General features: G+C 38.2%; 1 protein-coding gene across 1 annotated transcript in view; it reads right to left on the reverse strand.

The window, feature by feature from the left end:
- MEGF9 (multiple EGF like domains 9) overlaps positions 1-16,085 on the reverse strand; it is a 130,487-nt gene that overhangs the window by 21,781 nt on the left and 92,621 nt on the right. Inside the window, exon 3 of the mRNA XM_007528937.3 lies at positions 5,359-5,498. Within this exon, the coding sequence (XP_007528999.2) occupies positions 5,359-5,498 (140 nt within the window). The remainder of the gene's footprint in view (positions 1-5,358; positions 5,499-16,085) is intronic.

Consider the following 16,085-nt stretch of genomic DNA (forward strand, 5'->3'; position numbering starts at 1 on the left):
AGCTGAGCAGTGCTCTGGTAATAAATAAATTTAAAAAAAAAGTGAGAAACAGAAATTAAGAGGGAAGAGAGAAAGAGGGTGATGACGCACCTCAGTGCACACACTACAGTGTGCAACGGCCTGGGTTTAAGCCCCTGGCCCCTACTTGTAGAGGGCAAGTTTCACAAGTAGTGAACCAGGTCTGCTGGTGTTACTCTATTTATCTCCCTCCCTTATCTCCTCCTTCCCTCTAAACTTCTCTTTGTTCTATCAAATAAAATAAATTTAATAAAATAAAGGGAGAGAGAAATAAAGATAGTTGTAGCACTACTTCACTGCTTCTGAAGATTCCACCCAAAGGTGGGGACTAGAGGTTTGAGTCCAGGTCCTTGTAAAACGTAATTTGTGCACTGTACTGGGTGTACATCTGCCTAGTCCTCAAGTTTTTGTTTGTTATGCTTTTTAAAAAATTAGAGTCCAGAGGGGGGTGGATAGATAGCATAATGGTTATGCAAGATACTCTCTTGCCTGAGGCTCCAAAATCTCAGGTTCAATCCCCCAGACTACCATAAGCCAGAGCAGAGCAGTGCTCCGGTAAAAAAAAAAAAAAAAAAAAAAAAAAAAGTCCTTTCCTCAGAATAGATTCTCAAAAGATGATTGCTAGATCAAGGAAATATTTTTAAGACTTCTGACACATATTGCCACATTTCTTTCCTAAGTGTTTTTTGTAATATAGTTTATCACAAAAAGGCTATTTTTAAAAAAAAAATCTATTTCAATCTGAGACACTAGGAAAAAGACTAAAATGAAGGAAAATAAGAATAGTGAAAACACAGAAAGTGGCCACCAGAGGGCAATCATATCACAGAACTGTTATTTGAAACAAAGGGAAAGACTGATTTCATATTATTCTTGCAGTTTTTGTTCTTATTTATTTTATTATTTTTTTGTCATTGTAGGTCTGATTTGTCTAGACCAACTTTTTTTTTTCAAATGTAAATAAACAGAGATAGAGGGAGAGGAAGAAGGAGAGAGGGAAAGATATAGCCCTGAAATTTCCTCCATTGTGGTGGGGACAGGCTCAAACCTGGGTTACACATGTGATAAAGCAGTCACACTATCCAGGTAAGCTATCTTGATGGTCCTGTATTTTCAATTTTAAGTCAGTTATTTACACTCCATGCTGTATTCCACTTTTATTATGTTTTCAAACAGAGAAACCACCTTATTTCCCTTACTAGCTTCTTTTAAGAAATTTTAACTATGAAAAGCATTTATTTTGTCTGCTATTATCTTCAGAACAAGGACAGATTGAAATTACTATCCTATTGCAAAGAAAATTAGCACTGAGAACCAGAAATGTATGGCACTATGAGAACTAGAGAGGGCCAGGTAGTAGTGCAGTGGGTTAAGCGCACATGGTGAGAAGCACAAGGATCGGCATAAGGATCCATCCCAGTTTGAGCCCTTGGCTCCCCACTTGCATGGCGGTCGCCTCACAAACGGTGAAACAGGTCTGCAGGTGTCTATCTTTCTCTCTCCCTCTCTGTCTTTCCCATCTCCCTTGATTTCTCTCTGTCCTATACAATAACAACAACAATAAGGGCAACAAAATGGGAAAAAACAACCTTCAGGAGCCGTGGCTTCGAAGTGTAGGCACTAAGCCCCAGTGATAACCCTGGAGGCAAAAAAAAAAAAAAAAAGTTGTTAAAAAAAAAAAAAACAACTAGAGAACAGCTGGAGTCAAGTAAGTATCATACAGTATCAGTATTAAGTCAGTAACTGTTATTATCCAGAACTAGAATTCAGTTTTCCCTATGTCTTTTTTTCCTTTTCATTTATTTCTTCAATAAGCAGTAGTTTATATTTCCTAAGCTACATGCTAGAGACTTTGTATAGTGGTGAACAGAAATGATATTACTCTTATTTTCATGAAATTCACAATGTGCTGAGTAAGTTATACATGGCTCACAATTATAAACTATATGTGCTATAAAAACACAAACATACAGAAGAGGGTGTAAGTGGGAATCACCATTTAGCATAGAATACCAGAAATTCTTTTCTCATAAAATAATCTTTTATTGAAAGTCTAAAGGAAGACAAGGTTTAATAAGGAAAAACGGGCAAGGCTGCTGGTGGTACAAAAATGTTAGAAAAACTATTCTAGGTAGAGAAAAGATGATAAATGAGAACCTTGGAGGTGAGGAACTTAGGTTATTTTAAGAACGGAAGCCAGTATGACAGATCACAGACAGTATGGAAAAATAACAGCACAAGACAGAGCTGGAAGGTAGGTATGAACGAGAACACATAATAGAGAGAGAAAAAAAAGAGTACAATGTCTTCTACTTCATTTTGTTTTACCATAGAGTAGTGGACTAGAATAAAGAATATATTTTAAATAATGGTTTATCTAAGTATTCCAACTTCAAATACTTTGCAGTCCATTCTCATTAAAAACAAACAAACAAAAACTCATACTACTATGTCCTGATCTTTTTGGTTGGTTTAAACAAACAAAAAAAGGTTTCCCAATCTGGGGAATGTTATGCATGTAAAAAAAAAAAAAAAAGAAGTAGAAACGCAAAGCAGAAATTGACTGAGTTTGGAGTATGGCACCAAAGTAAGAAAGCAGAAGTACACTAGAGTTTGCAGTGAGTACCTCCCTAATACTTCCTCTCCACTTTTCCAAGCTTTGGGTCCATGCTTGCTCAACAATTTGTTTGGCTTTGTATGTTAACTCTCTTTTCAGTCACCAGGTTCCAGGTGTCATCAGGATGCCGGCCAGGCTTCCCTGGACTGAAGACCCCACCAATATGTCCTGGAGCTCAGCTTCCCCAGAGACCCACCCTACTAGGGAAAGAGAGAGGCAGAATGGGAGTATGGACCGACCAGTCAACGCCCATGTTCAGCGGGGAAGCAATTACAGAAGCCAGACCTTCTACCTTCTGCAACCCACAATGACCCTGGGTCCATGCTCCCAGAGGGACAGAGAATGGGAAAGCTATCGGGGGAGGGGGTGGGATATGGAGATTGGGCGGTGGGAATTGTGTGGAGTTGTACCCCTCCTACCCTATGGTTTTGTTAATTAATCCTTTCTTAAATAAAAAAAAAAAAAAGGTTTCCCAGAAGTGATCCATTATCTTTTTATAAGAATTTTAATCTTTATTTATTTATTAGATAGAGGCAGTCAGAAATTGAGAGGGGAGGGAGGGGGGGAGAGAAAGAGAGAGAGAGGAAGAGAGACAGAGAGACACTTGCAATACTGCTTTACCACTTGCAAAGTTTTCTTCCTGCAGGGGCTCAAACCTGGATCCCTGTGCACTGTAACATGTGTATTCAACCAAGTGCGCCACCCAGCCCTGATCCATTATCTTTTCACTTAGAAAAACTTCAACCAGAAAATTTAACTACCTTTATATTTTAATACTTATCCAGATGTAGTTTTCTTTTTTTAAAAAAATTTTTTTTTGCCTCCAGGGTTATTGCTGGGGCTAGGTGCCAGCACTACAAATCAACTGCTCCTGGAGGCCATTTTTCCCATTTTGTTGCCTTTGTTGTGCTTGTTATTGTTATTATTGTTGTTATAGCTATTGCTGTTGTTTGATAGGACAGAGAGGAGGAAAGATAGACACCTGCAGACCTGCTTTACCACTTGTGAAGTGACCCCCCTGCAGCTGGGGAACTAGGGGCTCAAACCGGCATCCTTTCACCGGTCCTTGTGCTTTGCACCATGTGCACTTAAACCCATTGTGCTACCGCCCAGCTCCCAGTTTTCTTTGTTTTTATACTATCTGGGGCTTGTGAGACTTTCTCAATCTGTGTATTGATATTGTTCATCAATTTGGGCCATTATCTCTTCTGTCTCCTTATCTCTCTCCTTTCTTTTCAAGTGTCTAGGCACATTTATATTGAACATTTTAACTGCCCAAATTCTGATCTTTCCATTGTATTGTTTTCTCTGTGCTTTGTTCTGCATATTTTAAAGTGAATTGTACTCAGGTCTATTAACCTTGTATTCACTGTGCACAATCTGCTGTTAAACATATGTAACAAGCTTAATCACCGATGTATTTTAAGTTCTACATTGGCCTTTAGCTATTTTCACAAATTCTAATTCTCTTGAAATGTTGACTCACTTTTTTCCTTTAATAACTTAATTTAAATCTAGTTATAATGAAGGCACTCTACATTAACATCTGGATCATTTCTAGGTTTCCTTCCATTCTTTACTCCCCCCTGTATTATTGGTCACACTTCCTACTTCATCATTGTCTAGTAGTTTTGATTGAATGCTAGATATCTGGTATATAAGAGAAACACAGATAACTCACCCTTTTCTGTTGGGCATAAATAGTGAGAGGACCATCCCACTTCAATCAGACATTGAAATGGGCTGTGATTTTAGTCCAAGTCAGTTCATAAATATGGTTCACTAATATTTCTCTGTCTAAATTTTGTGACTGAGAGCCTAGCAGACCTATGACTCCTCAGCCATGAAGGTCTGGAAGATTCAGATTGTTAATTTGAGCCTGAAATTCTACTCCTCACACTTTTCAGATTCTGGCAATGTATGAGAAATAGTCATATGTTATAGCAGGTCCTTTTTTTTTTTTTTTTCTAAAAGATTTTATTCCAGCAGCACCATAAGACTGAGGATTTCTTTTTATCTTTTGGACAGCCTTCCACCTTCTGTACTACTACTTTATGGGAAAAGGCTCTTCTAGCTTCTACTCCATCATGCAAAGTCCTTGACAACTGCCAAAGCTTTTGTACCCCTTTCTTCAAAAAATAATTTGCTTTGGTTAAACCAGCTCCTTATCCTTTCCTAGAATCAACAAATGTCCCTACTTAAGAAAGTGATTACATGGTGCAAAGCACAAGGACTGGCGTAAGGATCCCAGTTCTAGCCCCTGGCTCCCTACTTCACAAGCGGTGAAGCAGGTCTGCGGGTGTCTATCTTTCTCTCCCCCTCTTTGTCTTCCCCTCTTCTTTCCATTTCTCTCTGTCCTATCCAACAACTACTACAACAATAAAACAAGGGCAACAAAAGGGAATAAATAAGTATTTTTTAAAAAAGAATCTTAAAAAAAAAAGGAAAGTGATTGGTGATGATCATCAACTTATTTAAGAATGTTACTCTTTCTGAAATTTGAGTTCATATAGTCCTTCTTGCTAATTAGTTTTCCAACATATATAGTAAGCAAAATTTATGTATATTTTTCAAGTTGTTGTAACAGGAGTTTGGTTTACCTTTTATTGTATCATATTTGGAAGATAAAGATACTTACAAACTCTTCAGGAAGAATCAGTCTATAGATTTCAAAATGAAAAGAATGAAAAATAATCACATAAAAAGGTAAGAAAAGTGTATACCTGTGAGGACATCACAACTGGCAGATCGATTATTGCATTGGCAGGGCAAACAGCCACTCTTACTGAAGTCATAATATCCATCTTGGCATCGATCACATGTAGAACCAGTGACACCCACTTTGCACTGACATTTCCCAGAACTGCAAATAAAGACAATGAGCAAAAGTAAATCAGTTTAAAAGTTTTTGTTGATTAATGTACCATCATAGGTTATTTCAGTGGAGAAACAGTTTCAACCAGATTCTAGTATTCAGTGACTTTCATTTTTCATTTCAGTTTGTAAGTTGAACAGCTTCATGTTCAATACAAATTCAATTAACACAGTACTCATCACTGATGACAATCTAATGCTATACACCTAGGTAGTTTAGAACAAATTATGAAGCAACTATGAAGAGTACAAATTCCCAGTGCTTAGAACATCTTTGTTTACTGAGTACTGGGACATAGGACTAGTACCACTGCCACATCTCACATACACATCTGAAATTACGATTTGTTCTACATGACTTCATATGTCAATCTTATTTCGCTAGTGGAATACTAATGACCTGAGATAAAGTATTGGGAGGGGAAAAGAAAGAGTAATTAAAGAAAACTTTCAGAGTAAATAAAGAAAACTTTCCTTTCTTTTCTTTCCTTTACTTCTCTTTCTTTTCTTCCCCAATAGTCTAACCCTTCTTTAAATGTCTAAGTTAGAGTAGACTTTGGCAGTAGTCATATTGATGGGAGAAAATTCAAGGGTCAGTTGCTTTTTAATACAGTTTAATACAGACACAGTTTCTAATAATGAGCTCCTATGGGATTGTTAATTTTAGTTCAGGAGCCCAAGCTAAAATCGTTAATACTTACACAACTCTTTCACATACCAACTACAGTAATCCCATATTCCTACTTCTACAGTAAAAATAGAAGTTCTAAATTGGAGAGTTATTAAAACTCTGGGTTGGATATTACAGAATAGAAGTAGAGCAACTCTCAACCATGTGTATTATACTGGTTGCACACAAACCTAATGATATATTTAAAAGTTGGAGATATGGTGGGGGAGCTAGCATAATGATCTAATATATATATAGCACATAGCTCTAATAAGGACTTTCATGCCTAAGGCTCCATAGTACCAGCTTCAATCCCCTGTACCACCATAAGCCAGAGATGAGCAGTACTCTAGTCTCTCCTTCTCTATGCATCTTTTTCATTAAAATATACTTTAAAAAGTTAAGATGTATTCAACATAGTGTTGGAAGTTCTTGCCATAGCAATCAGGCAGGAGCAAGGAATTAAAGGGATACAGATTGGAAGAGAAGAAGTCAAACTCTCCCTGTTTGCAGATGACATGATAGTATACACAGAAAAACCTAAGGAATCCAGCAAGAAGCTTTTGGAAATCATCAGGAAATACAGTGAGGTGTCAGGCTACAAAATTAACATTCAAATGTCAGTGGCATTCCTCTATGCAAACACTAACACTAAGAAGAAATTGAAATCCAGAAATCAGTTCCTTTTACTATAGCAACAAAAACAATGAAATATCTAGGAGTAAACCTAACCAAAGAAGTGAAAGACTTGTATACTGAAAATTATGAGTCACTACTCAAGGAAATTGAAAAAGACACAAAGAAGTGGAAAGATATTCCATGTTTATGGGTTGGTAGAATTAACATCATCAAAATGAATATACTACCAAGAGCCATCTACAAATTTAATGCTATTCCCATCAAGATCCCAAGCACATTTTTTAGGAGAATAGAACAAATGCTACAAATATTTATCTGGAACAAGAAAAGACCTAGAATTGCCAAAACAATCTTGAGAAAAAAGAACAGAACTGGAGGCATCACACTCCCAGATCTCAATCTGTATGATAGGGCCACTGTCATCAAAACTGCTTGGTACTGGAACATGAATAGACACACTGACCAGTGGAATAGAATTGAGAGCCCAGAAGTGAGCCCCCACACCTATGGACATCTAATCTTTGACAAAGGGGCCCAGTCTATTCAATGGGGAAAGCAGAGTCTCTTCAACAAATGGTGTTGGAAACAATGGGTTGAAACATGCAGAAGAATGAAACTGAATCACTGTATTTCACCAAATACAAAAGCAAATTCCAAGTGGATCAAGGACTTGGATGTTAGACCACAAACTATCAGATACTTAGGAGAAAATATTGGCAGAACTCTTTTCCGCATAAATTTTAAAGACATTTTCAATGAAACGAATACAATTACAAAGAAGACTAAGGCAAGTATAAACCTATGGGACTACATCAAATTAAAAAGCTTCTTCACAGCAAAAGAAACCACTACCCAAACCAAGAGACCCCTCACAGAATGGGAGAAGATCTTTACATGCCATGCATCAGACAAGAGTTTAATAACCAACATACATAAAGAGCTTGCCAAACTCAACAACAAGACAACAAATAACCCCATCCAAAAATGGGGGAAGGACTTGGACAGAATATTCACCACAGAAGAGATCCAAAAGGCTGAGAAACACATGAAAAAAATGCTCCAAGTCTCTGATTGTCAGAGAAATGCAAATCAAGACAACAACGAGATACCACTTCACTCCTGTGAGAATGTCATACATCAGAAAAGGTAACAGCAGCAAATGCTGGAGAGGGTGTGGGGTCAAAGGAACCCTCCTACACTGCTGGTGGGAATGTCAATAGGTCCAACCTCTGTGGAGAACAGTCTGGAGAACTCTCAGAAGGCTAGAAATGGACCTACCCTATGATCCTGCAATTCCTCTCCTGGGGATAGATCCTAAGGAACCCAATACATCCATCCAAAAAGATCTGTGTACACATATGTTCTTGGCAGCACAATTTGTAATAGCCCAAGCCTGGAAGCAACCCAGGTGTCCAACAACAGATGAGTGGCTGAGCAAGTTGTGGTATATATACACAATGGAATACTACTCAGCTGTAAAAAACGGTGACTTCACCATTTTCAGCCGATCTTGGATGGACCTTGAAAAAATCATGTTGAGTGAAATAAGTCAGAAACAGAAGGATGAATATGGGATGATCTCACTCTCAGGCAGAAGTTGAAAAACAAGATCAGAAAAGAAAACACAAGTAGACCCTGAAATGGAATTGGTGTATCACACCAAAGTAAAAGACTCTGGGGTGCGTGGGTGATGAGCATACAAGTCCAGGAAGGATTCAGAGGACCTAGTGGGGGTTGTATTGTTATATGGGAAACTGAGGAATGTTATGCATGTACAAACTATTGTACTTACTGTTGAATGTAAAACATTAATTCCCGAATTAAAAAAAAAAAGTGAAAAGAAAAAAAAAAGAGTGGGCATAAGTCAGCATATGAGTATGTATTTAATCCTTCTGACTTCCAGGTGCCTACACCCCATATTTCTTATATTCTTCCACTGATACGATAGAGAAATACAGGTATAATCGGGTAATGGCAAAACCAGAATCAGAAAAACATCCCAGCAGTTGTGGGCATGAGGGTGGATATTTTTTATGCTTTAAGGATCTGAGTGGAGATTAGTCACACACAATAAATACCTCAATAAGTGAACTCAAGGGACAGACAGACAAAAACACAGAGTCATGGAGCCACTCTGCTGCTTTACTCTGTCTGGCATTCAAATTACTTGAATTTTCTTCAGTCTAACGTTCTCCCAACTGAGTCAAATTACTTGACTTTTCAAAGTGAGGAGGCAACTGTGTCTGAAAGCTCTCTCTTATGAGGCACAATCTGTTTTAGTAGTGGTGGGTGGCTGCAAGTGACAACAGTAGGTAAGAGTTTAGGAGAGGCTGATTGGTGGTGCACCTGATTGGGCACATACATTTCCATGTGCAAGGATCTGGGTTCAACCCGCAGATCACTACATACAGGAGGTGGGGGTCGCTTCATGAGCAGTGAGCAGTGAAGCAGGGCTGCAGGTGCAGGTATCTCTTTCTCTCCCTATCTTCCCCCTCCCCTTTCAATTTCTCTCTTCCCTATCAAAAAAATAAAAAGACAAAGGGAGGAAGGGAGGAAAGAACGAAGGAAGGAAAGAAGGAAGGGAGGGCCAGAGGAAGGGAGGGAGGGAGGCAGGAAGAAAGGAAGGGAGGGAGGGAGGACGGAAGGAAAGAAGGAAAGAAGGAAAGGGGGAAAATGACCATCAGGAGCAATGGAGGATTCCTTGTGCAGGCATCTAGCCTCAGCCATAACTTTGGTGACAAGACACACACACACATACATACTTAGGAGAATTTTCCTGAAAATGAAACTTGAAGACTGAATGGAGTAGAAAACAAGACAAATACGAAATATCTGATCTTTTAACCACAGAGGACTGGGGTGGTGGTGGGATAAAAGACAGGAATGCCCAAAGATTGGGGGGATAATAAAAGTAAAATTGAGATAGGCTGAGCGCTAAGTGTGAGTAAAAAGCACATGGCAGGGTGAAGGATCAACAGAATGACCATTTTGTGATGAACCCTGTGAATAGGACTTCAGGACTTGATAGGCTCACTGTGAGAATGGACTTATGTAAACCAAGTGATTTAACTTTCATGCAGTCAGAATAGCCCCATTCTCCCCGCCCCCTGCTTCTCTTGGAAGCGCAGGGGCTGGTGGGCTGTCCAGGACCAACCATGCTGTCTATCCCAGGAGACAACAAGTGGAGCTGAACTTTGGTAACTTACGGACTCGTGGGCTTGGCCTAGTGTTACCCCTGCCGATAATTGCCTATTTTGCTGTACCTAAAATATATCATTCTGTACTGCTGTACTGCCATGTAATAAAAATCTTGAATGATTTAAAAATAAATTTAAGATGTTATTCATCTGCATGCTCTGGACTACAAAATGAGACATTTTCCTTCTCTTCCTAAAAAACTATTTTGAGCAGCTAGCACTGAAGTTTTCTTCCCTCTCCCACACATTGTGGTACTCCACAATATTCTAGGATATGTCAAAGGGAATTTTTAAAAAGGCAGTAAAATAGTTCTACATAAAATACATCTAATTCTGAACTCAAAGCCAGTCCAAAGGAAAAGGAAAGATGGGCTTATATAAATAATATATATACAATGCATCTTTGCATCTTGAGAAGTTACCTTTCAAATAATTGAGTATTTTTGTGTTGTTGTTGTTGTTGGTTTTTAAATTTTTGTTCTTGTTTCTGTTTTTTACCAGAGCACTGTTCAACTCTGGCTTACGGTGGTGGTGGGGATCGAGCCTAGGACCTGTGGTGCCTCAGCATAAAAGTCTTTTTGTGTGACCACTGTCACCTCAGCATGTAGTATTTTTGTGTAAAAGCTACCTACTATATTGGGTTATGCAATTTTTTTTTTTTACTAACAGTTTAACAGAAAATGTACTAGAGGCAACTGAAATCAAGGATAATGATGAGAGTAGAGGTGGTACTCTTCAATCCTCAAAATAGGTGGGGATCATAATCTACACTTTACTGCTGAGAGAATTCACAGAAGTTAAAGTTATTGTTCACATCTAGGAAGGCACATTTATTTACATAAAGCCAAACTTTCCCATTATACCATGTTACTTTTAAGTTTTACTCTAAATTTGTACCAAAATAAAGAAAATCCTGCCAAATGACTTGATAGTCACTTGAGCATCAAACTTCATTCTGTAGATTCCAAGTACCACAATTCACCATTTATTTAGGTTCTGACTCCATTGAGTTGTATCTGGCCTACTCAGACTAAATCCTAGACTCCTTTCTCACTGCCAGTTTAACAACAGCTGAGAGTTCTTACTGTGTGAAGAGAAAATGCAGTCTAGCAAAGTCTAAGGTTCTTGGAGATACAGTCTAAATATTTTGATGCTTTGTTAAGGTTTAATTGAAATTTTTACTGATGACAGTGTAGAAGATGAGCTTTGTTTTCAAAATACAGCAGAAATTCATATTACCAAGCATATCTCAATATTTTCAAAGAAGATATATTTTTCTTTTTTATTATTAGTAATTTATTACTGGTTTGTGGTGTTATAATATTTCAGGGGTGTAGTCTCAACTTATATTTAATGACAGTATTCTCCTAAGTTATCACCTAAAAGAAAAAAGGTTTTTTAATTTTAATAATTTTGGAATATCTCATAGTTTAAAATCTCATAACCATAGCATAACTAGTATCCCCAAAGTAGTTGTTATGCTTGTAAGTGAACTTTCCTTTCATAATTCTGGTCACTCAAAAGACCAATTTAAAGAGGCATCTTTTTCCCTGGAGAATATGCTCCTTGATGCAAATTAAAAACAAGTAAAATAGAACATGAGTGACAAGGAGTTCTGATATAGTAGCTGACTTGTCTAAATACCATGTTTCACTTTTCCTAAGTAGATTTTAAAATGGGACAGGAAAAGAGGTAGTTTTCTTTCTTCTCTCTCTCTCTCTCAAACAAACAAACAAACAAACCTGATCAAATGGAGTAGGGTTTGCTTTTCTATCATGTCACTGATGGCCTATAGCCAAGTTCTGCATTTATAAGAAAAGAATTAGATCCCTCAGTAAATATAAAGCTTCCCCTGTGTGACTTCTTTATAGAATAAGACTTTTACAACACCTCCTTTCATGGTCTCTTCTCAGTTACAGACTGTTAAGTGCTTTGGGGGCCAAAGGTCAATAATATAAATGCGATGATTTTTTTTTTTTTTTTAAGCAGAGCATTACTCAGCTCTGCCTTATGTTGGTACATGGGATTGAGCCTCAGACCTTGTAGCTTCAGGCATGAAAGTCTTCTTGCATAGCCATTATGCTATCTCCTCATTCCACAGCGACATATTCTTTTTTTTAAAAAAAAAAAAGGTGGGGGGGAGGTCTGTCTGCTTACTGACTACTCATTACCCATAGGCCTGTAATGAAAGAGCCAAAAACTCAGTTTCACATTTAAAGAATAAAAACACAAAACTGGATTTTGAACTGATGTCAAGAATCTATACTACTGAGAAAAGAACTAAAAAGAATTGAAGATAGAATATGCTCACTTGGCATCACTTCTCATAGGCACAAATTAGTTAAAGTACTAATGTTATATAGAGCATTATTTCAAAAAGGAGAATGTAGAGAAATATTTTAAAAGGAAGCATGGCATTGTGGAACTAAGCTGCACCGAGCACAATGCATTTATTACACATTTCACAAGTTATCTTATATATGATCTTGAGATTTTTCTTGCCATGTTATTATGGCATACTCATAAAAATGAAAAACTATATAGTGTGTAGACAGTTAAATTATTTCTTAAAATCTAAATCAACTATATTTCCTGAAATGAAGTTACTAATCTATCAAAATAAATATTCAATCAGGATTCGACTTCCGGAGGCGCAGCTATGAGCAGCAGATTGCTTTCTCTCCTCTCGTCTCCTCTCCCGGATCAACTAGGAATACCAAAGAAGACCACCCGGGACCGAAACAAGACAGGACTAGAATGACCACAGGAACCCAGTAAATCACCGGTGAGTACAAACACATGTGGCTGGTGACAGAGAGGAAAGAGGGGCCTAAGGAGAGATTAAGTGACTGCTAACAGTTCAGCAGTTTATCAGTAGAGACACCACCTCCAGTCTGCTCCACCAACAAGGGGACAGCTGAAGGGAGAAGAGGACTCCCCAGAGACTCACCAAGTGCAACTCTGAGTCTCCATTGCTACTACCCTCAGAATCTGGAGCAGCGACAGGAAGGGACACCAGGGGACAGAGATCTAACCAGGAAACTCAGAAGACCTATACCTCGGTGGCATAACTGAGGGGCTGTGAAAGTCTCTTTGCATAACCACTAGGTTATCTCTGCCACACCCTGCTTTATCTCTTGGTCAGGAGTCAGTGATTAAGCTAAGAAGCCTATTGATAGTTTAAAAGCCCTCAGGCTCCCATAGCCTGCAGGGAAGGAGAGAAAAAAATAAAGAGGCTTTTAAACCACTGAGCTCCAACTCAGGGATTGAAATAACTGTTAACTTCCACCACTGTGAACCCTTTAATTAACTTACTTAGACACAAGTCAATCCAGGCAATAGTGATCAATAATTTGAAAAGTACTGATAAAGGGAACTCATAACATAATATATAAAATGGTTAAAACAACAAGAAAAAATATTGGAGAGTCGAACCAGGACAAGAGTCCAGCTAAAAGTCCTCCAGAGGGTGAAGCACAAAATAACGAGTTCAACATCCAAACATAAGCTAAGGAGATAATAACAGGAGTGAAGAATTTGAAAAAATTGTAATCAGAAATGCAGGAACAACAAATGAGAATATGGAAGAAAATACTAATTATCTTATGGTTATTAGAGAGCTAAAAGCTGAAATCGCTGAGCTAAGAATGCAACTAGCTGAACAAGCTAAAACAGTATCAGAGCAGGGCAACAAAATAGATGAACTCCAGAAAACAGTAGAGGGCAGAGAGAATAGAATCTATGAGGCTGAAGACAGAATTAGCAAGATTGAGGATGAATTAGAGACAACTAAAAAAGAAGTAAGAGATCTCAAAAAGAGATTAAGAGATGCTGAAAACAACAACAGAGTCCTATGGGATGACTTTAAAAGAAACAATATAGACCCCACCAATGTGTCCTGGAGCTCAACTTCCCCAGAGACCCACCCTACTAGGGAAAGAGAGAGGCAGACTGGGAGTATGGACCGACCAGTCAACGCCCATGTTCAGCGGGAAAGCAATTACAGAAGCCAGACCTTCTACCTTCTGCAACCCTCAACGACCCTGGGTCCATGCTCCCAGAGGGCTAGAGAATGGGAAGGCTATCATGGGAGGGGGTGGGTTATGGGGATTGGGTGGTGGGAATTGTGTGGAGTTGTACTCCTCCTACCTTATGCTTTTGTTCACTAATCCTTTCTTAAATAAAAAATTAAAAAAAAAAAAAGAAACAATATACGCATTATTGGCATACCAGAGGAAAAAAGAGAAGGAGAGGAAGAAAGCATTTTCCAGGCCATAGTAGCTGAAAACTTCTCTAGTCTAGACAACATCAAAGACATAAAAATTCAAGAAGCCCAGAGGGTCCCAAACAGAATTAACCCAGACCTAAAGACACCAAGACATATCATACTTAGAATGGAAAGGAATAAGGATGAAGAAAGGATCCTGAAGGCTGCAAGAGAAAAACAAAGAGTCACCTACAAAGGAAAACCCATAAGATTAGCAGCAGACTTCTCCATACAAACACTACAGGCCAGAAGAGAATGGCAAGATATCTATTGAGTGCTCAATGAGAAAGGCTTTCAGCCAAGAATACTATATCCTGCCAGACTGTCATTCAGACTAGATGGAGGCATCAAAACCTTCTCAGACAAGCAACAGTTGAAGGAATCAACCATCACCAACCCTGCCCTGAAAGAACTTCTTCTGAAAGGTCTCCTATGAACAACCAGACCACCACAAATAGGACATATATCAAAACACTCTAAAACTCTACAAGAATGCCGTTAAAATACCTTCAATCTTTGATATCAATAAATGTCAATGGCCTGAATTCACCTATTAAAAGACACAGAGTAGGAAGATGGATAAGAAAACACAACCCAACAATATGCTGTCTACAGGAAACCCACCTAACTCAACAAGACAAACACAGACTTAAAGTGAAAGGATGGAAAACTATCATACAAGCCAATGGCCCACAAAAAAGGGCAGGAGCAGCTATTCTCATATCTGACATGATCGACTTTAAAATAGATAAGATTAAAAAAGATAGGAATGGACACTACTTAATGCTCAGAGGATCAGTCAATCAAGAGGACTTAACAATTATTAATGTCTATGCACCCAATGAGAAACCATCTAAATACATCAAACTTCTACTGAAAGAGCTACAGCAATATATTAACAGTAACACAATCATAGTAGGGGACTTCAACATCCCACTCTCTCAACTTGACAGATCATCAAGGCAGAAAATCAATAAAGACATAAGGGAGCTAAATGAAGAGATCGATAAACTAGAACTATTGGACATTTTCAGAGTGAGTCATCCCGAATAACTGGAATACACATTTTACTCAAATCCACATGGGTCATTCTCAAGGATAGGCCATATATTAGACCACAAAGACAGCATCAGCCAATTCAAGAGCATTGAAATCATTCCAAGCATCTTCTCAGACCACAGTGGAATTAAACTAACACTTAACAATCAACAAAAGATTATTAACAGTGCCAAAATGTGGAAGCTCAACAGTACACTTCTTAACAACTTCTGGGTCAAAGAGGAAATCAAGGAAGAAATCAAAATGTTTCGAGAGTTCAATGAAAATGAAGACACAAGCTATCAAAATATTTGGGACACAGCTAAAGCAATCCTAAGAGGGAAGTTCATAGCTATACAAGCACACATTAGGAAACAAGAAAAAGCACAAATAAACAGCCTGATTGCACATCTTAAAGACCTAGAAGAAGAACAACAAAGGAACCCTAAAGCAACCAGAAGGACAGAAATCACTAAAGTTAGGGCAGAAATAAATAACATTGAGAATAGGAAAACCATACAAAATATCAACGAAAGTAAATGTTGGTTCTTCGAAAGAGTAAACAAAATTGACAAACCTTTAGCCAGACTCACAAAACAAAAAAGGGAGAAGACCCAAATAAATCGGATAGTAAATGAAAGAGGAGATATCACAACAGACACCACAGAAATTCAACATATCATGCGAGGCTTCTATGAACAACTATATGTCACCAAGCTAGAGAACCTAGAAGAAATGGACGATTTCCTAGATACCTACCAACTT

The sequence above is a fragment of the Erinaceus europaeus genome, chromosome 10, assembly GCF_950295315.1.
Source record: "Erinaceus europaeus chromosome 10, mEriEur2.1, whole genome shotgun sequence".
In the NCBI taxonomy this organism is placed as follows: Eukaryota; Metazoa; Chordata; class Mammalia; order Eulipotyphla; family Erinaceidae; genus Erinaceus; species Erinaceus europaeus.